The 22,154-nt window shown below is 40.6% G+C and overlaps 1 protein-coding gene across 1 annotated transcript in view; it reads right to left on the bottom strand.

Annotated features, from left to right (window-relative positions):
• The window catches only part of LOC137187806 (voltage-dependent R-type calcium channel subunit alpha-1E), a 103,498-nt gene that overhangs the window by 14,120 nt on the left and 67,224 nt on the right, over positions 1-22,154 (bottom strand). The window contains exons 9-30 of the mRNA XM_067596990.1: positions 21,505-21,608; positions 19,541-19,656; positions 19,258-19,311; positions 17,376-17,471; positions 16,941-17,150; positions 16,632-16,744; positions 16,310-16,422; positions 15,796-15,927; positions 15,052-15,121; positions 14,772-14,889; positions 13,941-14,008; positions 13,638-13,729; positions 9,720-10,481; positions 8,777-9,015; positions 7,985-8,096; positions 5,573-5,702; positions 4,933-4,992; positions 3,731-3,837; positions 3,485-3,496; positions 3,165-3,261; positions 808-968; positions 255-392 (exon numbers count right to left, since the gene is read on the bottom strand). Coding sequence (XP_067453091.1) covers positions 255-392; positions 808-968; positions 3,165-3,261; positions 3,485-3,496; positions 3,731-3,837; positions 4,933-4,992; positions 5,573-5,702; positions 7,985-8,096; positions 8,777-9,015; positions 9,720-10,481; positions 13,638-13,729; positions 13,941-14,008; positions 14,772-14,889; positions 15,052-15,121; positions 15,796-15,927; positions 16,310-16,422; positions 16,632-16,744; positions 16,941-17,150; positions 17,376-17,471; positions 19,258-19,311; positions 19,541-19,656; positions 21,505-21,608 — 3,104 coding nt within the window. The remainder of the gene's footprint in view (positions 1-254; positions 393-807; positions 969-3,164; positions 3,262-3,484; positions 3,497-3,730; positions 3,838-4,932; positions 4,993-5,572; positions 5,703-7,984; positions 8,097-8,776; positions 9,016-9,719; positions 10,482-13,637; positions 13,730-13,940; positions 14,009-14,771; positions 14,890-15,051; positions 15,122-15,795; positions 15,928-16,309; positions 16,423-16,631; positions 16,745-16,940; positions 17,151-17,375; positions 17,472-19,257; positions 19,312-19,540; positions 19,657-21,504; positions 21,609-22,154) is intronic.

Genomic DNA, 22,154 nt, shown 5'->3' with positions numbered 1-22,154 from the left:
CAACCCCACAAGCACTGTCAGTGACATATTAGTATAACCTTATTGTGCTATAATGAATGGCAAAATCTTTGTTAAATTAATCACATCTACTATATTTCCTTCATCAAAGGTCAGATTTGACCATTATCAAAGAACAAGCCAGATGTTAAAAGGTTATAATGCTCATAAAAACTAATGAGCCCTCTAAGAATGGAAAACGATATGCGGGAAAGCTCATCCTCATCCTCATTCCTCATCCTTCCGGTCAGACTCACTGAGGCCATCCCTCTCCGGTGGAAACAGTGAAGAGAGTCAGCAGGGCCCAGATGATGTTGTCGTAGTGGAACTCGTGCCTCTTCCAGTCTCTTCTCTTCACCTCTTTCTTGTCTTTCCCATAGTCAATGTAATAACCTCTGGAGGAGAGGAGAGAGAAAGACAACAAGTAGTACATCAGAGGACAAAAAGTGCAGAATTTATAGTAAGAAAAGTTTGTATCATTTCAGGTTTGTTAAATTAATTGCAGAGCTTTAGAAGGACATGGAGCCACAGAACAAATGCACTTGAAACAAACAATGAAACAATGAAGAAAGAGGGAGGGAAAGAAGAGGAAAGAAATGAATGGAAGCATGGAAGAAAACAAACAAACAAATAATGAAGGAAAACTAGATGGTAGGAAAGTGGAAAGATGAGAAGAACAGAATAAGTAGATAAGAAATCAAGAAAATAACAAAACAAAGAAACAAAATATATAAGGAAAGATAAAATACTGACACAGAGAATAAAGGAAAGACTTAAAAAGACCAACGGAAAGAAGTAAACAAGTTTTACTGGCAGTCCTTCTCTGTGTCCTTCGAACTGTCGGTACAGTAGAAAAACTTCCCCTTGAAGAGCTGCACAGCAATGACGGCAAAGATGAACATAAAAAGCTTGTAGACAATCAAGATGTTGAAGACGTTTTTCAGAGACGTCACCACGCAGTCGAACACCGCCTGGAAGAGAGCGAGAGAGGGACGGATGAGATGAAAAAAACATGTAGTGAGATCAGGGAATGGGATCTGTGCAGAGGTTCAGACAAGACAACTATTTTCATTTGCATATATTCTCTTGTAACCATTAAGATTTACTCATATTTATGTATTAATTAATTCAGTCACAGTTATGGTATCATGTATAGAAGATTTACTATGGCATAACTGAAAACATATGCTAAATGACAATTATTTCGCTTGATTTTTCCAATATCACAACACAGAAAACAAAGTGAGGATGAGTTTTGCATTTCAGTGTTGTGTGTCCAGCAGAGAGCAGCACACACCTGCCAATACTAAATGCAAAGCACTGTCAATAGTTTTAATGAGGAGGTGGAGGGCAGCTTTTTCCTGTTCATGCCAAAATGATAAACAATCAACTGTCCAATCACAGCTCTGGGGGCAGGACCATAGGCGGGGCTTATCAGTGCTGATATGGGCTGATGACAGCCATGACAGACAGCCTTTCACATTAAAACGGGTTCCTGAGAGCCAGCTGGCTGCGGGGACACTACTGTTGATGCTACATTTAGTTACACTTGTGATTAACTTTCTGAAGTTTAGTGGATTTTGTTTGCCTTGTTTTCATTTAGTCATGTAAAATATTCCACAATCACAGAGTAGAGACTGTTATTTAAACTCCTGTAGGTTTGTTTGAATGCTTGAGACCTAGTTCAACCAATTTATTGAAAGAAAATACAAAAATCGTATTATCCTATTCACAGTTTGTCACATTTTTCTGACACCATACTTTACTGTAGTTCATGAATGAAAATCTTTGAACCTATAAATCTAATGTCTCTAAAGTTAGAGCTTCTTGCACTTGAACACACCAATGATCAATTTAATTGGCATGAAATGAAATCACTGCTGCTTGAACGATAACAAATTAATCTAAAGACATTGTTGAAAGTTTTGGAAAATATTCAGCAGTAATATTAAGAATATACTGTTTGAATTTAATCAGCATAAACATGTGAAACCATGAATGACCCTTTCAGTAATGTTCATGATTTTTGTGTGTGTATCTGTTAGATATAGTTATGAGTGCCTGGTATTAGTCTCAGCCCCATGATGGCGACCTGTTAGGACACTCAGACAGTCATCAGGCTGCCTATTTCCCCACCTTCACATCTAGATCTCCCCCATCCTCCTCCCCTCTCCTTTTTCCTTGACTGTTTTTCTGTACTCTCTTTCATTCTTCTTTCCTCCATTTACCTCCTCTCTGCCCCAGTTTCCAATTTATATTATTTTTCATTCATTGTGGACCATATTTTGTGCCCTCAATATTTTCAGGTGTTATCCTTCTGTGTTTACATCTGTATGACTATTTCAGTTTTGGGGATTTGGTCTCTCCTCTCCTCTCCTCTCCTCTCCTCTCCTCTCCTCTCCTCTCCTCTCCTTCTCCTTCACCTTCACCTTGTTTTCTCCCCTCAGACAGACTACGTATGCGATTTGGGAATCCCAGTCCTGACAACATGTCTTGTCTTCATGCCCTGATGCTCACAGTTTGTCACCTCACGGTCCATCACCTCATCTGTCTACTCGTTTGCTCTCTGCTCTCATGTCTTTAACTTACAGTGCGCCGTAAGAGAGAGAGGATGTATCTTTAATATGATATTCATTATGCTTCTATGTGTGTTGGTGGACAAGCAGGGATATGTGACAGCCCACATTTTTTTAGTACAAATGCACATTAATATACACGCCTGTTTGTGTGTATATGCAGGCGTATACACAAACTCAATTGCAGGCTGTACAAAGGCTACATTTATGATTGGAAAAGGAAGACAGTAATTGAAAGAGTGATTTTTTCACACCGTAGTTGACCATCAAATATCTAAATCCAGACCTGGGATCTTTCCCTCCAAGCACCTGACATTTACGTCAGTCATGTAGCTTGAAATAAAACCAGGATAGATGTCCACTTTAATGATAATCATGTCCAATCTATCATTTCAACTTTTACCTATAAATAGATATATAATATTAGATAACTCTTGTCATTGTCTCTGATCTTTTCGACGTTTTTTTGGGATTGGTCAGGTATACATCTTTTTAATTAACTAGGCCATAATATTAAATATTAATAGAAGATTATGCTTAATGCCCATACAGAAACACAACCAAGTAAAACAAAAACTGAGCATCTCTGACCTTGAGTTTAGGAAGTCTCTTGATGGTCTTCAAGGGTCTGAGGACACGCAACACTCTCAGAGATTTGATGGTTTTAATGTCCCGTCCTTTGTTATTTCTGTACAGAAAGACAGAGAGTGTGAGTATCACACCATAGCAACTTGGTAAATATCACATTTTTAGACACTCCTATATGATATGCTAAACTGCTTACATACTGTTATGTCACCTTATTCATCCATATTTACATTATGTTTATTCCTACATAGTCTACTACTTATATTCTATTTATTTTGTCTAAAGGTATTAAAAAGTATATGATATTAGTTCTAGTAAACTACCCCATCACATTGCTGCTCGTCATTCCCACAGGGCCACCATCCATAGACGGAGAAAAACAGGAGAGAAGGACATATATATCAACAGTTATAATGTTATAAACAAAAGAGGAAGAGATGATTACATAGCATCCAAGCACATGTAGTGAAACACCCATTTTTAGCAAAAAAAGCCAACTTACAGTTGCTGTATAGACATTTTGATGTTTAGACATATGATTAGAGCATAAAATAAAGCATGTGACTGACGTGAGGGCAAAGGCCACCAGTGCTCCCACCACGACAATGAAGTCGAGGATGTTCCACAAGTCTCTGAAGTAGGAGCCATCATGGAGGATCAGACCCTGGTCAATCATCTGAGGACAACATAAGACCATGCGGTGAATAAAATTCTGTGGGATAGGAGTCAACTTTGACATCATATCTTTTTTAGGTATTTCAGTTTCAGATGGAAAGAGAATTCAGCTCCTGAACAGATTGAAATGAAAGAGCAATGGGCCTTATAGACATAGAGCTGTAGTTGCCAACCTGGGGACTCTCAAAATGTGTTGTAGGATAAATCTGAGGGGTCAAGGAATTATGAACAGGAAAGGAAAGTAGGAAAAAACATTTCTGCTTAACAGTTATACTTATTTTTTCAGATATTTCTTTAATCTTTGCTTTATTATCTTTAAATTACTTGCTAATTTTACTTCATTGGGACTCTAAAATTATTCAAATAAAACAAGAAAGGAAATCCCTCTTTAGTAGAACTGGTCACAGCCAGTAGATGAGGGGTTGAAGTAATCATTGCTTCTTTTTAAGGGGTCACAAGCCAAAACAGTTGGGAACTACTTGTTTCGTTGTGTGTGAGAATTGTGTGTCAAACAACGCAATTTGTTTTTCATCAGTTATCGGATTAATTCTAAATCTTCATGGTTCTTCAGATGTGGTAGAAAAGCAATCAAGAATGCGAAAAATTGACTTTCAGTTCCCAGTTTAGTTCCTGTGGCTCCATAGTAGGGAACTCCTTAGTTGAAACGGTACATGTTTTTGTCAGGACTGAGTCCTCTGTCACTGTTCCTGACTCAGTCATTGCCTCCATTGCTCCATCTGCTCTGCATTGCCCTCATTACCCCTGACTGCTCCCAACTGGACTGATGTGTTTAAGGCTGAGTCTCTGGATGGTCTCCTGTCAGTTTGTCAAGACTTTGTGCCACATTAACTATTCCAGTTTCCTCTTCTGGCTCTCACCTGTGGATCCTTTTCAGCCAACCTCCAAGCTGCCTCCATATCCCCTGTCCTCCTCTACCTGCTGACATACTTAACTCCCCCACTTCTCTTCAAACTTATTTAAGCTCTTGTTCAGACCTCACAAGTCAAGTCTGTATCCTGAGTCTGACAGTGAATTTTGCATGCAATCAGTCCCCAAACCGTGATCATTATTTTACCATCTTTACACAGTAACTCACCTTTATAATCATTTCAAATGTGAAGACTCCAGTGAACACATAATCAAAATACCGTAGAACCTGTGAAATGAGAGTGAGAGACAGAAGGACAGTCAAAGGGAGAGATCAAAAACTCAGATGAGAAGTCGATAAAAAAGAAAATGTGCTCTTCACAAGAAAGCCAATTCTTTCTACTTGTTGCATTATTTCATGACATTTCACGCTTTTTTACTTCACAGACTCCCAGCTTGTGGTTTAGTACAAAACAGTCCCCTCAAATGACGGTTATGCAACACAGCTAATTAGCCTCATTCCTCCCATAAACAACCAGGCTCAGTGTGTTCCAGACGTCATTTGCTTCACTCATCAGCAATTTAATTGCCCCCCATCAAGTCACATTAGCGGCCTTTTGCAAAACAATTTAAGGAAATTTTTTTTTTAAGAGTGTTTTCATTTTTCCTTAATGGTACTTTAGCTGCTTAGTGTAGATGAAGGGAGCTATGAGACCCAAGGCACCGATAAATAGTAATTGAAATTGTACCTCAGGAGTTACATAGTGATTCAATCATTGAAACAGCAAAGGTATTCTGGATTTTATCAAGTCATTTATGTTACAGACGCCCCTGTATCAGACAGAAATACATAATGTGAACACACAAACCTTATTCCAGTCAGAGGAGGTGGCCACAGGGTCCTCTGCAGCGAGTGCTATACTACTAGCAGCTATGACCAAGAGGATGGACATTTCAAAGTACCTGAGGTTCACCACATAGTGACACACTCGACGCACCCTGAGAGAGAGCACGAGGCAGAGTGAAAATGATGCCCAGAGGGGGTAACAGTAACACAGTAAGACTGAAATTCAATAGCATTATCAGGCAAAAATAGAGGAACCTTGGGGTTAAACATAATGCATGTAGTGAAATACATCTGAATTGAATAGACTTTTTTTAAACCTTTATTTATATGGGGTAGGCCATTGAGAGCAAGCTCTCTTTTTCAAGAGCGCCCTGATTACAGTACAAATATAAAATATAAGAAAGAATAGTCAACAAATATAAAAAGCAAATATGAACAGATAAGCAAAAAGCAGTATAAAATATAAGTATTAAAGCTCAATTAAAACACATGCATTCACACTGCCCTGTGTCAGCTAAAAGAGATTTAAATTGATTAAAAGGGATTAGCTTGTCTAATTTAGTATTCTAATTTAGACCAAATAGTCTTGGGACCAAGTGCAGTGTGAAATTGAACTAAAATGAATAAGACATGTTAGGTACCCAGGACATTTGACAAAGAGAGCTTTGTATATAAATAAGATGCAGTGCCAGTTTTGCTTTTGAAGACTTTCATCAATATGTTTTTTGAAGTACAGCTTGTAATCTATCCAGAAACCAAGGTATCTTTAAAAGGATACTCTTTCAATCGGTGTCCCATTAAGTGTAGTAATATTTACTTCCATGATACTGTTAGTTGGTTTTCTAGAAAGCAGCATACATTCAGTTTTATCAGAGTTTAAAAGTAATTTAAGATCAATCAAGGTTTGTTGTATAGCACAGAAATCAACATGCAAGTTTTGAACAGCCTGGGTGGCAAAGGGTGCTATTGTATAGATAATGGCATCATCTGCATATGGATGAATCGTGCTATTTGTCACTTTTTCACCTTATTCATTTCTGAAAAATAGTGAATAAAATTGGGCCTAAAATGGGGCCCTGTGGCACGCCTTTGTTAAGATTCCTAAAGTTGGACTAATAGCCATCAGCCACAACAGTTTGAGTTCTACCACTGAGATAATTTTCAAACCAATTACATGACTTTTCATCAAATCCAATAGATTCCAGGTGTTTCAAAACAATTTGATGCTTGACAGTATCGAAAGCCATAGATAAATCTTAAAAAGAGCAACACAATCCTGCCTGTTATCTAATGCACTAGCAACATCATTCAAGACTTTCGATGCTGCCACCATAGTACTATGCTTGGCTCTTTAAAATGGAGTGTTGATCTAAGAATGTTCTCATCTGATCATTTATCAGTTTCTCTAACACTTAAGCTAGACACAATAGTTAAGAAATTGGTTGATAATTATGTAGCTCATTGGACTGACCCCCTTTATGTAAAGGTAGGACGTAGGCTGTCTTCCAAATATCAGGGATGCATCCTGTTACCACAGTCAGATTAAAAATATAAGTTAAGCAATCAACTAAAATGGAGCCGCTAATAATAAAGGCCTTGGCTCTAACTAATCAGCCCCAGTGGACTTTTGTGGATTAATAGAACAAAGAGCATTAAATACTTAATGCTTCGTAAAGGGCTTCAATGAAAAGGTCTGAGTGCCCAAATTTTTGTCCAGTAATGCACACTATGATCAGAGGCAGAGGGAGCAAATCCAGCATTTTCAAATAAATTACCTGATGAAATAAAATGTTCATTAAATGCATCATATATTTCTTTTCCAACTGAGATAGTGGCAGAACCTTGAACTATTTCACTGGGTAAGGGTGCAGTAGGACTGTGTGATAATGATATGACTTGAAAGAAATAGTTCAACATTTTGGGAAATATGCTTATTCCCTCTCTTGCTGAGAGTTAGATAAGATGTTTATCAGCCAGTTTGCTTAGCTTAGGTCAAAGACTGGAAACACCGATGCTCACTAATGAACACGTTATATCCCGTTTGTTTAAGTCATACAAAACCAAAGTGTAAAAACAAAATATTGTAGTTTTCAAGGGGTTCGCTGCCAGACTATTTCTTGGCCAGGTGCATTGACTTCCTGGGGTCATGTCATCACTATGAGGTTGCCAGGCAACCAGCGAAGACTCCATGAGAGTGGTTTTGATCTTCTCGTCTAACTCTCGAACTCTCTGAACATTTTGAATATGTTCCAATAGTGGAAATTTATTCAGAGCACATGTACTACTTGGAGAACCATCATTACCTCATTGCACCAACATTATGAAAAAATAATGCACCACTCCACCATAAAGACTCTAGTGTCTACTGAAACAGGGGAAGAGGCAAAAAAGCACAGCAACAGCTTCCTGTGAGCAATGTGTGATAGCAACTTACGGGTTGTCAGGTTTGAAGATGAACATACTGACTGGAGTCACAGTGTTGACAGGCTGTGTCTCCTCTGCCTCCTCCTTCTCTGATTTACAGGTTTCAGGGTCTTTACTGTTGACTAGGGAAGTACAGGAGAAGAAAATGGGGAAAAGGCAAGAAGTACAGGAGAAGAAGATGAGGAAAAGGCAAGTGAAGGAAGAAGAAAAGTAGAGTGGGATGAGAAGAAGGTGGAGTAGATACAAATGAGAAAGGTGGGAATCTCAAGGCCAAAATTCAGTTTTCAGTTTTCAGGGGGGGATTTTAATCTGGAGAGTATCCACTAAGAATGGATTGAGCCCATGACATGACTCACTGCTTCCCAAAATGCCTGAGCTCTCAGGGCAAAAATGTTTAACTATGTGTAATAGATGTGAAATCAAGCATGACTCTGCAACTACATGATCTATTTCTTGTCTCAAATTTATTCAGAAACCTAATTTGCTTGAGAGTTTATGAAAATTAGATTTCCAGTACAGTCATTGTGCTTCTGAAAGGCAAAAACCACTAACAGATCAGTGGGTGGTGTGTTCATCCAATCAGCTGTAAAAAGGGGTCACAAAGAAGACCCTTTCCAAATTGCAGTGACTGAAGTGAAAATTACAGGCTGGTCTTGTGAGGTTAGAGTCAAGTTAGTAATGTCAAACGTCATGAGAAAATTCCCAGTTATGAAAAAAGTCACCATATCGGCATCTGATCACATTATATTCTTTGCAAACGATCAAGTCAATCAAACCAACAGTTGGAATGGCTGCTGGCTACCTGTGATTGTGGAGAGCTCCAGAGACGACTGCTCGTTGGGCACCTCAATGATCACACTGGGGCTGAGCTGAGATTTATCCTGGTCCTGTTGTGTCTCCTTGTCTTCTTTGTTGCTCTCTGAGACAACAGGTGGAGACGGCTCTGATTGCTGTGTAGGCTCCTCCTGCTTCTGAGGACACTGGTCACCAGTATGTTTGTCTGGTGGGCCAGTGTCCCCTCCCTCATTACAGTTACCTTGTCTGTAGACACAGACAGAGAGACTTAACTGGACAGACAGGAGGACAGTGACGTACCTGTGATCAGTGCAGCAGTCACTAGTGGGGTGATGCTGATAGTGATGGGGAGAAACATCTGCGGTAATGTGTGACCATTTAAGCTCATTTGAGAAATTTGGGGCTCATTCTTTGAAACTAGTGTTTAGAGAGATGAGGGTTGTTTCTTTCTTAGCTAACTGAGGAGTTTATTTGTTGTTAACGGAGGAACTAGCTTCATAAAGGTAAAGCGGAAAGCTTTAACATTAAGACAAAATGATGCAATGGAAAGTGATGATTTGAGTGCGGAGTAGACCAACATTTCTAAGATCCAAAAACATTTCCTTCTCCTGATCAATAAATCTTCACTGCACAGGTGAATTGGTGAATAATTTGTGCAGAATGCTGAAAATGACAACTTGAAAGACATCCCTGTGCTTTTATCTACTGTAGAAAAGTGATATCTGTATTTTGTTACATGCAGTAACATCTCCAGGTCATTGATAAGCACTGGCATTATGACATACTCAACTGAATCTGACAGGGAACCTTTGTTGCATTTCATTCCCCTAAGTTCTCCTAATCATTCCTGTCTCTCTTGCCTTTGATTTGATCTGTTTACCAAATGTGAAACATACTCCCAAACAAACCTATCTGCTAAAAAACATACTGGATTAGCAGCTGTTTCTCACCTGCTCTCCTCAGGTTTGGACACCTCTCCTTCCCTCTTTTCACTCTCTACTTCCTTCTTCTCTGCTTTCCCAGGATTTCTTTTCCTCTCCCTGCTGACTGAGCGATTCTCTGAGTGGCCTCCATTCTGGGGAGATGACCCCCGACTTCTGTCCCCGGTCTGATGGTCACAGTGATGTGGCGACCTCCTGCCCTTGGTCCCACTATGACCTCCCATGTCGGGCGTTAGGGTGTCACCATTATCTGGTGGTCGGAACTTCTTCACTGCCCTGTGCTGACGCTCACCGTTCAATCTGGGGCTCCTGCGCTCACTGTTGGTGTTGTGACTCTGATTAACACCCAGTTTTCCGCCCTCGGTGACGGGCTCTGCTTCAGGAGGATCTGGTATTGCCATGGTTACAGATGCATCAGGAACGGGAACTTTCATAGGATCCAATGACTCTGGCACCAGCACTGACATTGGTGGATTGGTAGTGTCACCAGAGAGGGCAGCATCTAGAGGCATATTCACAGCCTGACTTTTGGATGGTGAGGCCAGGGGGTCTGTCAGGCGCTTCAGACTCCCGGACGGTGTTTGCTGCATGGTCTTGCGGTGCAGTGACAGCGGATGCCCATGCTGGGCCTGAGCTGCAGCAGAAGGCCCATCCTTCTCCTCGCTGGGGTTGCTGAACAGGATCTCTCGGCTGGACATCTGGCGGTGTTTCCGCAGCTGGCTGGTCCTCTGCTCCCACACTGACATGGTCATCCTTTTACTTCTCTCCCTCCTGGACATGAAAGAGTTAGAGGGGTTGAGTGGTGGGAGTGGGCGGCACTCCCTCATGCTGCCCTGGGCCTCTTCCAGGGAGCAGGAGTAGGTAGGCCGGCTGCGGTGGATGGCTCTTTTCCTGTACAGGTAGGGCCGCCTCCTCCGGCTTCCCCTGATAAGAGAAAGAAAACACAAAATGTCAGTATGTACAGGGAGACATTTCTATATATTGAGTGCCCTATTTAACATACAGCAGGCTTAAAGTAAGGTTAATGTCTTAGTGTTAACATATAAGTTGAGACAATTTTATTTTAGCTTGTTTTTTCAATTTATTGATCCAGGTTAATCATTTGGTTTGCATGCTGGTGGACTTAAAATTCTACTTTTTAGGCCCTTTTCGTTTTATGAAAAAAAAAAAAATTAGCAATGAAAACATTTGTTCTGAAAAATGAATATAACAGTACATAGCAGGTGCTATAGTCTGATGTTTAAGCGGTTTATCAGCAACAAAAAGCACTTTCATTTCACATGAGACAATTTACTGGATCAATGAAGATGTTAAGTGATAAATTAACCAAGCCAGGAATTGCTGTGTGACTTCAGTAACAAAAAGATGCAGAATGAAATCAGTGGAATAGATATAAAAAAATGTGGAATCAAATAATGTTTGAGAGTCTGGAGGTACAGGACAGAGCATGAACAGAATACTACAGTATACAGGATGAGTTTGGGACATTTACCCATTTAAGAAAATGCAAGCAGGCATTAGTGAGAGATTCAGAGAGCTGAACAGACAGTGTTACTTACTGGAGCGTGGACTCTTGTGTGGTCCGTGTTATCAATGAGCGATTGGTTGAAAACAAGACATTAGTGCTTTTGTGGGCAGAGACAAAACAGGCCAGGAGACACACAGCAAACGATCCTCTAACATCACAGACTAGCCTTTAAAACCAAAGTCATAATAACATCTATATAGAGGATTAATACCATTTACCAGCTGTCCTGAATTTGTTATTCATTGCTTTAGGGTAAAACTGCTTTTAAGCAGACTAGACACACTGATGAATTATTAATTTCATATTTAATTTCTACATCATGTCTACATCTATTTGCAACAGAACATTTCCATTGCACACATCATTTCTTTAAATGTTTGTAATGAATAAAGGATCAATTTAGAGCTTAAATACTGGACTCATGATGCTTTGGTGTGTGTCTCCATGGGAGCCAAGCGGCACATTGACAAACAAGATGGTAGCAGTATTAGACCAATTAAACAACATTAATAACAATCAACATCAACACTAAACGCAACATTGATAAGAAGACATTTTAAGTAGATTGAGATGTTGGACAGTCTGAGCCACAGTATGGGTACAGGTAGAAAACACAGAGATGGGTTCCATCAGCAGACACAGGAAAAGAATACATATTTAGATACCCTTCAAACAAAACCACCACACTGGGATGCAGCTCTGAACGCCACCGCCACCTCAGAGCACTGACACATTAGCATTCTTTTATGTCATGCTAGCACAGCTAAATGAGTAAATTCATGTGCTGATCTTCAAAATATTGGCTCAATATATTCAGAATAGTCAAGAGCATTTGGATGTGGGATTAAAGACTACACAATGGAAGAAAAAAACTACACACACTGAAAACACTATCCAAATATCACAGTCCTTTCAGTATCACTTTGTTATAAATTATGTGGAAAGCATTCTCAGTGTGTGTGTGTGTGTGTGTGTGTGTGTGTGTGTGTGTGTGTAATTTCTGTTTTTCTCCCTTTGATCATGCTGACCAGATGCATGCGGTCCCAAGGTGAAATTATCATCAGCCTCCAACATGCTGCATCTCTTTTTTTTTTTTTTCAATGAGCAAATTCTGTCATGCAAGTTTCCTCAAGGTCAGCAGGGGCAGGTACTGCCGGGGTTTCATAGCTGACATTAGAGATGAGACCAGAAACCCTCAAAGTTCAGAGAGTCCTCTCTGAATACAGATGCTGGCCGAGATGACCCTGTGGTATTCCAGTCCTCTCTATGGGCTTTGACAAGAGCCTGACCCTCAGTTGGCTCAACTGAAACTAACGCACATCTCTAGTTTTCTTTTTGTTCTGTTCTTCATTTCATTCAGAAAATGGCAAAGCCTCAAGACAGAAAGACAGACAGAAAGAAAGAAAGACAGAAAGAAAGAAAGAAAGAAAGAAAGAAAGAAAGAAAGAAAGAAAGAAAGAAAAAAGAAAGGAAGAAAGAAAGAAAGAAAGAAAGAAAGAAAGAAAGAAAGAAAGAAAGAAGTATATCATTTCATATTAATAAAGTGTTATCTTGTAAAATCTTCCACATGCCCATGCAACAAACTGCTTGTTTCTCAAAACACAGCGTGCATATAGATGCAGTGGTCTCCACTCCTGTGCATGCACATGCACTTCCACCACCTACGACAACACACTCTGCAATCAATCCCTGAGTAAAATACAATCTATTCCCCATGCTGGAAACCTGGGCATTGAGAAAACAAGGTCACGTTACTTCATGAATCAAATTTTCCACAAGAGAGAACACTTAAACAGACTTCATTTTACTTCCTCACACTCTCTCCTGCCAACCACTTTGCTGAGTAAAGAAGTATATCACTGTGATGGACACACCACGTTAATTTGGACGCTAAGTAACCCTGTCTCCATGACAACAATATAAGCACCTCCCACCACATGGTGGAACCAGTAACCATGGAGACATAGACTTCAATTACAGTGCTGGGAGCAGGCAGAGGCTAGATAATAGACCTTTCAGTGTAGATGTATCAATAAGTCTCTAGTGGGACAACACCAAATAATGATTTGCTCAACAGGCCCTAAGTGACATTTAAGTGCTACAAGCCAGCACTTACACAGCAGCACAACTTGAAGCTCTGTATATTGATGACCCTTAGCCTCCATCCATAACTGTTCTGCATGTCGTAGTTTCATTAGTAACTCTTTTCTACTGCATCAAATGATAACTCACTATTTGCTGGATTTAACTTGTGCTAAATGTTGGCACTGTGGTTTAGTCCTACATGGACACTCCTTGGAGGAAGGGAGGAGGGAGAGGAAGAGAGAGACAGAGGGAGGAGAGAAGAGGAGAGAAGAGGAGGAGCTCAGGCAGGGAGAGCGGTTGCATACAGCACTTACTCTGAAGACATGAAGGAGGACAACGGTCCGACCTCCTTTGCTTTCTGGAGAGCATGCTTCTGGTTGAACGCTGCCTCTGCTTCCTCTTCATCCTGATCAAAAGAGAAGAAGCATTAAAAAGGAGACTGAACAGCTGTAGCATCTGTGATTTGGAATAATTTAACAGAATCAAAGCGATGGAAGGAGGAATGAGCAGAGCTGGACACGGCAGAGCGGAAATATTATTAAACTATTTAGCATTAATAACAGCAGATCTTTAGAGCAGGCTTGTATTTTCAATGACGGCATCTTTTTTTATATTACCTTAGTAAGTTCTTGTGCATTGGCAAGGTTGTCCACAGCAATGGCCAAGAAAACATTCAGCAGAGTGTCTGGTCACAGGTGAGTTAAGGACATGGTCAAAGCACAACGACACTAAAAACACCAACTGGCACAACACTTACTCCTTGTTATGATATACTTTAACATTTGCTAGTATTGCTGATCACACTGAGAATCAAAAGGCTAGTTTTTACCTCTATGCAGATATCATATTGTAGGCAAACACACTCACCACACAAGCTCACACAAACAGATTATATGCTATGTTACCTGTTTGGCATGAAATGGCTGGTGAAACACATCAAACATTTACAGTCGTAAGCTAAGCTTTCTCAGGGGTTGTTGGACAAAACCTGAGCTAAATAATGGATGAAATTTTGAATGACATTCAGCAGGTTTCCAGCAGCATAAATAACTCCAACAGCATAATAAGCAGGTATTTGCTAACATGTTAGCCATAAGCACTTGGTAAGTTGATGGTAAATAGATGCTTTTTCTGTCCCTAGTTGCTGTATCACAAAACAAAATAAATCAGTATCAGTATCACTCTAAAATGACTAATAAAACTTTATAATAAAAGTGACAACATTTGTAAGGCAAAAAATGGAGCCAAATAGCCAAATGAGCTTTACTAAATGATAACAAATAAGGGTACCTTTATAAGTAATAACAGTATTTTTTAGTACTGATAATGTGTCCAAGTACATCAGTAGATTTATGTAACTATGAAATTATTAAATAAATCAGTACTGTATTTGCCATTTTGGAATGACCCCTTTTATACTTTCTTAAAGGAAGAGTAAAGAAGGATACAGTTTCCAAACAGTGTGAGCACTATAAAGTAGATGGAGGACCACATGCCAGAGTTCACTCCTCCTTGAGAGCGAATACCGTTGTACATCACCTCGTTCCAGTCCTCTCCTGTTAGGATCTGAGAAACAAACGCACTGAGCATCACTGTTGAAATTAGGTACACTTTTCTCCACATTAGCTAAACTGTTACAGTCAAATTTACATCCTCCTCATATTATGAGTCACTGTAATAACTTTGTTTTAACCGAAGAGCAATAACTTGGCAGGTTTATCTCCAGACCTGAAAGACGGTCATGATGGCTGCAGGAAAGGTGTCAAAGTTTGTCGGGGTGTAGTCTTCAAAGATGAACCTGTGAGAAAAATTTGACATATATGGTCTTAAAAAAAATCTTATTTTTTGGTCAGAAAGAAATCAATCCTCCTCCTCCCCGACAAGCTGGCTGGTAGATGGAGCTGAACTTTCTTTTTTTCCCAATTGCTCTGTATTCTAGAGGCCAGTTCATACACAAGGTCATGCTTGTGTACCTCAGCCAGCCTTTATTGAAGCGACAAGCTTGCGGGAAACAGCCTTCGACTCGGGGGAAACCAAGCATAGCTCTGTGTGTGTGTATGTGTGTGTGTGTGTGTGTGTGTGTGTGTGTGTGTGTGTGTGTGTGTGTGTGTGTGTGTGTGTGTGTGTGTGTGTGTGACAAAGGCAGAGTCTTAAATCTCTACCAAGCTCACATAGTCTTTTGGTATAATGAAAACAACTGTGAACAGGCCATAGGACAATTTATTTTCTCCTCAACTCTGTCTATTCAATAAAGAGGAACCCACTGAACCATGAAGTCTACTTAAACCTTTGTTTTTATGTTGTGCTGAATGAGTATTTATTATCTATATTTTCAGTCAAATTGATTAGTCTCTCTGCCTGGCTAGCGCCTTGCTTCACTCCATTTTCTTTATGGCCTCATAAGACGTGATGCATTGAACTATGAGTATTGGTATTTTATTCAGAGGACTGCGCATAACTTTTTATTTTTACCTGCCACCGAAGAGCTGCATGCCAAGAAGTGCGAAGACAACGATGAAGAGGAAGAGAAGGAAGATAAGGGAGATGATGGACTTCATGGAATTCATCAGAGAAACGACCAGGTTCCTCAGAGATGCCCAATACCTGGGCAGTCACAAAATACCAAATTAGTGCAAAAAAACGATAAGACAGTGAATAATACTGAAAGATTTTTGAGTGACCTGACAAAAAGTATGGGACTTTCCTTTGTAAGGAACATAAATGTCATAGGCATATATTCTTGTTTTGGGCAAGGAAGACATAGTTTTTGGTGCACTTTGCTTTGTAAATATTTCAGAAAAGACTGAATGAATCTCCAACACAACCCAGTATCTCTTATTAATGTGAAATATAGAAAACTGCATATCAAACCAATGTGTCAAACGTTACATAAACAACACTGCTGCCAGCTTTCAGTCAAAGGTGAAATGTTTCTTGTAAACAGAATGAAATATCTCAACAGAGTGAGGAAGGCTGCCACACTAACTTAGTGATCTTGAAGATCCTCAGCAGACGGAGAGCTCGCAGGACACTGATGCCAAAGGAAGTGCCAGGCCTGAAGAAACCCCACAGCACTTCAAAGATGCTGCCAACAATCACCTATAGAGATATATTTATGAGGAAATGCAGATTCAATCAAAAATAAAAAAGGAGCAAATCAATAATTTGTGTATACAAACACTCGACAGAGACGAGAGAGAGAGAAGAGAGACATAGAGTAAGAGAGGGCTGATGTGGCATGATTTAAAAACACAAGCAGCTGAATTTTGGGAGAAACAAATATGTAGAGAGGGAGATGGAGTACTGACACTGCAGTCAAAGCAGTTGAAAGAGGAGTGGAAGTAGAGACGTGGTCCTAAGCTGTACATCTTCAGAAACATCTCAGTCAGGAACAGAGCGAGGAACAGGAACTCTGCATAGTCTGGAACAACAACAACATAAAGAGGTATTAACATTTTGACACAAACAAAGACCACGACAATTGTAATGGAAAAAATAACTAAAAACAGCAACTTTCAGAGGTGTTACAGCTATTACAGAGGTGATGGGTAAGGGGGTTTTACCTTCCTGAGCAAATCTCATACTTCAAGGTGCTACTGAAATTAGGTGTGACTCACAGAGGAAATTCGACAGCCAGAGGGGCTGGTTGTGGTGAACGATTGCAACACACAGGGTGTTGAGAGCCACCAGGCCCAGAACTGTCCAGTAGAAAGTGTGTGTCTTCACAACACGGCGGATGGAAATGCGCAGGAGACGCTCTTTGCGGCGGAAATATGCTGTAGGACCTCGTTTGGCGCTCCTGATACTTGCTCTAGCCATGGGGATGCCTTCAGGGAGAGAGAGGAGGAAACTGCTAACTAACTAACCAGCAGTGCTTGTACAGTACAGCATGTTCCCACTCTGAGTCTTAAACTGTGCTCCCAACAGTGTGATGTTTACAACAGCGTCAAATATGCATTTCCAACACTGTAGTGGACCTCGGTGTTTCTCACCAGAGTGTGCCTTATACTTTTTGTGTCCGTATTTATGAGTCTGTCCAGACTCCCACTCACCCACAGAGGAGATGTCACCATATTGTTCTTCCCCTGGTTGCCCTCGACGCACCACATCCATGCCTCTCCTCTTTATGGTGGTGGCTCTCTTCAACACTGCAGACAGAGAAGGTAGAACATAAAAAGTACCAGAACAAGCTGATCAAACAACGTAACTGATACAGTCGGTGAAATTAGATGGAACATAATGTGAAGGTAGTAAACCAAAGCTGACTTTTGGGCAACATGACCGAGCAACAGTTGCTTTGCATTTTTGTGTTGAGTCACTGAACAGATTTGTATCTTTTGGCTGTTCGTATGTCAACATTGCCCAAAAAGCTGCCTAATGCTTGACCACCCTTACATTTTTAAGACACTCATAGTTAGACTTAAGCAGTATGCAAGTATGTAAACATACAATGCAATGAATAGATCACGATGAGGCAAATGGCAAGAAGAAGTGAAGATCATCTGCATGACAAGCTAATGCCTGTGAAGGTTTAGCTGAAAGGGAAAGTTAAGCTCATTAGCGCTGCAGCTGAATGAGATAAAAATGATCATTTAATGTTAGTGTAATGATCCAAACAGCTGAATGCAAACCTTCTGCTGCTATTTTATGATCTCTGTCATAGCGAACCATGCTCCGAGGCGGCTTGGCGGTTCATGCATTTGTCTTATTTGAGCTGTGTTGTCATACAGTATCGGGGGACTCGACGTGCAGTGCACACATGCCAAAGTGAGTGTGACGAGCGTGTTTTGACCTTTCACTGACGGATGTGTTTGTGATTACCTCTCATCCTACCCCTCCCACCCCCCCTAACCCCACCCCACTCACACCTTCCCGCTACCTTGTATTTTCTCAATCTACTTGCGGTCAATATTTGCTTGGAGACTTTTTTTTTTAATAAGCCACTGATCAAACACACACAGATACACAAAAATATTGCTCATCTCACACACAGGAGTGTTTGCTAAAGGCAGGAACACTGGGTCCTGTCAACACACACACACACACACAAACACAGACACACACACAAACAAACACATGCATGCTAATGTCTTTCTAGACCAGTGGTTGCTAAGGCAACTGCAGTGTGCCACCTTTCTTTTTAATCAAAGCTATCAGAGCTTCCGCACTTATTTCCATCACAACAGCTGGACCCACTATGTGATTTTACTACAGATTTGCATCATTTAGTTTATTTTTACCTGGTCAGAGCGTCTCTCTGCTTCAAGTGACAGAAACATACCCGAGCAAGGATTTGCTTCTGTTTTTCTATGTTAAAGTGTGTGTGTGTGGCAAATGGGGCGGTGAAGTTGGTGAGGGAAGGAGCAGAGCAGAGGACGGTTCTCACCATAGGCACCACCTGTACTCCACTCTGGGAGCCTCCTGAGAGCTGCCAATCAATCAACATTTAATCAAAGGCCTGCTGGTTTAGCGAAGAGGAAAGGTCAAAGTAGAGTTCAGAGGGTCAGAGCAGACACTTAGCTGTCTGCGGGGCACCGTGTCTAGCGGCAGGTTTAGCACTATCAGGGCTAATTCTCTCTATGTAACACTCAGAGTTGTATAAAGAGGCGTAATGGTGTAAGCGATGTGTGCGAGTACACCACAGCAGCAACAAAATCTGGGTCATTTTTTCATTTCAAAATTTGCCAGCTTAGCGGTAAAGTTCCACCAGGTTTAAATGTAATCCAATTTCACTGGAAAAAAGTATGTGTCAATCTAATATCACAGACAAATACACAAAACATACTATAATGACATATGCTTGAATAATATTTATAAGGCACATTTGCGTTAAAACACAGAACAGTTTAAGAGAGACAGAATGTAAAGCAATGTGAGCAGAGAGACAATGTGCACAATGAAAGTAGGAAAAACAAAGACCTCCTTCTGACTTACCATCGAGGGCTGACGGTCCTGGATTCTTATTCTCCTCAGCAAGCATCACCTCCTCTGGAAAGCAAAAAGTTAAAACTGTAATCAGAAATGAGCAGCAGATGATGGCTCAGATGGAGATACAGTAAACTGGCATCTTTTGTAGCTAAAAGACAACAGGTTGCATCAGAAAGTCTTGTGTTCCTCAGTGGAGAGAGTTAGTCTTGAAGCTGAAATAACGATTTTCCTTTACTCATCATGAGCCAAATCCTTGATCTCCCTGTGCTGTGATTGAGAGTAAAGCCACCTGCTCTGTCGATCCAGGCCCGGTAGCCGTTGAGCTCTCTCTCAATCTGCTGTTGGCGTCTCAATTTCATGAAGGCCCTGCGGTTCTCCACCCTCTCCCTCTCCTTGGCAAACTCCCTGCAGAACCAAACCACAGAATCATTTATTTTACTCTCTGAGGGTAGTGGGATTTATAATCACACACACATTTATAAATAATTCCTCTTAGAGACAATCAGTGCGGGAAAAGCTATTGTTGCCTTGAACTAAGATCTTGTCATTGTTTATTTGATCGCAAGAGGAAGAGAAAGAAGAAGAGGAGAGGAGAGGAGAGGAGAGGAGAGGAGAGGAGAGGAGAGGAGAAGAGAAGAGGAGAGAAGAGAGGAGAGGAGAGGAGAGGAGAGAGGAGTCGTCTCCATCCCTCTCACTGTGGAAATAATGATAATAGATCCCCCATTAACCTTTCTGTAAAACTAATTAACTTGTATGGACTTTGACACCGTGTGCTGAAACAACATGGCTTGGTGTGACAGTAGCTGGTGTGCCAGCCACTCAACCAGTCAGTGAAAAATGAAGTTACAGTTTATTCTTGCTTACAGTCTAGTCTGCCAGATCCTAAACCAACAGGGCAATAAAACATCTGACTGTACAGCTGTGACCCATTTCAGGGGCCGTCTCCTTTGAAGGAAGTGGCCCATGAAGGTGTAGTGGCCTTTGGAGGACTGAAGACTAATGGGCTGAATCTGTGCCACGTCTCCAAAGGACACCTGTCATGTCACAAGTCCACACTACATGCTAATTCCAAGCTGGTTTTGAGCTTGTAATGTGTTCACACTGGAAAAGCGAAAAAAAAGGAAGTGTAGCTACTCAAACCAGGCAGCATGCATACTAAATATGGTAGATTTTTGAGTGTGCTGTTGAAGTGACACCATTGTCCAACAATGTAATGCACAAAGGAAATGAAAGTGCTACTCAAAGATGAAAAAAAAATGTGGGAGGTGGGGAGACAGTTATGGAAAGATTTTTGAAAACAAAACCAAAAAAAAAAGAGTTAAATCTTTTTGCTCATGACAGTGCCGATTGCTTTGTGTACTAATTGCTAAAACAGCATGAGTAAGATGAAGGACATACTGTATGGAATTAGTATGAAGTATGAAATTGGGACAAGCCTGACAGTTTAGCTTCACCAAGACCAAAACTAATTGAAAACACTGCTCAAAGCTTAAAGTGAGATATCCATTTCAGCAGATTTAGTTAAGTCACAACGTTGACATTTCCAAATTAATCACCAAAAAATTGCCCTCAAATGGCAAATTTAACGGCATTTAACAGTAAACACATCAATACACTGTAACTTGTATTTATCTGTATTGCCCTGTGGAGTTTTAAACATGTCTAGGCTGCTAATGAGTATAAACAGCTGAGTAGCCCGGGCTCCATTATTTATATCCTGTAGTAGGTTTTTAATTGGTTCAGATCATACAATGTATTTAACAATGACTGATGACCACCTACACACAAACACCTGGTAAATATTTCATGATAACAGCCTTTTTAGCAACATTATAGTTTGACAATGACTGCCCGAATGCACTGTTATAGGTTATATGCTTTGTCCTCTAAATGTGGGTAAGAGAAGGATGCATTTCTCAAATGCATACAGAGAATGCTTTGAAATGTGTGACAGGCATTGTTTGACTGCTTTTGATGTGGTGTGTGCTCTTGAATTGCAGATAGGGAAGTAAACAACCTCTAAACTAGGACACAGTTTAAGTCTGTCTGGCAGACTCCACACCTTCGCAGAATTTTTTATTACTTCATAGTTGGTTGATAGTGGACAATGAAATCAACTCAGGTAGTGAGCAAATCTGATAATTTATGAGCTAGAAAATCCCCATAAATCTCCATTACTTTTACAAGAGGTTTAGGCTTTGTCAAGATTGAGATAGACAACAACCTGGGGCTTAGACTGAAGAGCAGACCTACCCAGAGAGGACTCCCAGCACCAGGTTCAGGACAAAGAAGGAGCCAATGATGATGAGAGGGATGAAGTAGAGCCAGTTCCAGTTGGGGCCCAAGGCATCGTCGGTCTGAAACAGTAAAAAGTTTTAAACTCAGTAAAATCAACTCAGGCTGGAGCAGACTTGTGTTGCCGTTGGGATATGACAGAAATACACCAGTGTAGGTGTTTGGGTGGCTGCTGAAGGTTCAAGTCTGAGTGCAGGCAGGACACTGAACAGAGACATCATGTGTATTGATCCGGTCGGCCTCACAGAGCAAGTGTGGAGGAGAGTGGAGGTATTCTGCACCGGAGAAAAACTAGTGTATGAAGCCAATATAGAAACAGAGAGCTGCATTTCTGCACCTGGACCTAAGGAAGTAAACATGAAGTGTTCAATGCATAGAGTGTGATTCTTCACTACAGTGTGTGTGTGTGTGCATATGTACTTCTGCGTATTCAACATTGATTAAACTAGACTACAGTAAACACCATTACAGTACGTCTGTACAGTCAGCATTCTAGCAGCATGTTGTCTGTCTCATTCCTCTGTCCTTTCTTGTTCTCATTCAGCATCACTTACGGCAACATAATACAATCACTCTGGAAAATCGTCTGCCTTCATCAATCTCAATAA

Source organism: Thunnus thynnus, chromosome 8 (genome assembly GCF_963924715.1).
Source record: "Thunnus thynnus chromosome 8, fThuThy2.1, whole genome shotgun sequence".
In the NCBI taxonomy this organism is placed as follows: Eukaryota; Metazoa; Chordata; class Actinopteri; order Scombriformes; family Scombridae; genus Thunnus; species Thunnus thynnus.
Note: the sequence above shows the minus strand (reverse complement) of the source record. Positions and strands in the feature narration are given on the sequence as shown.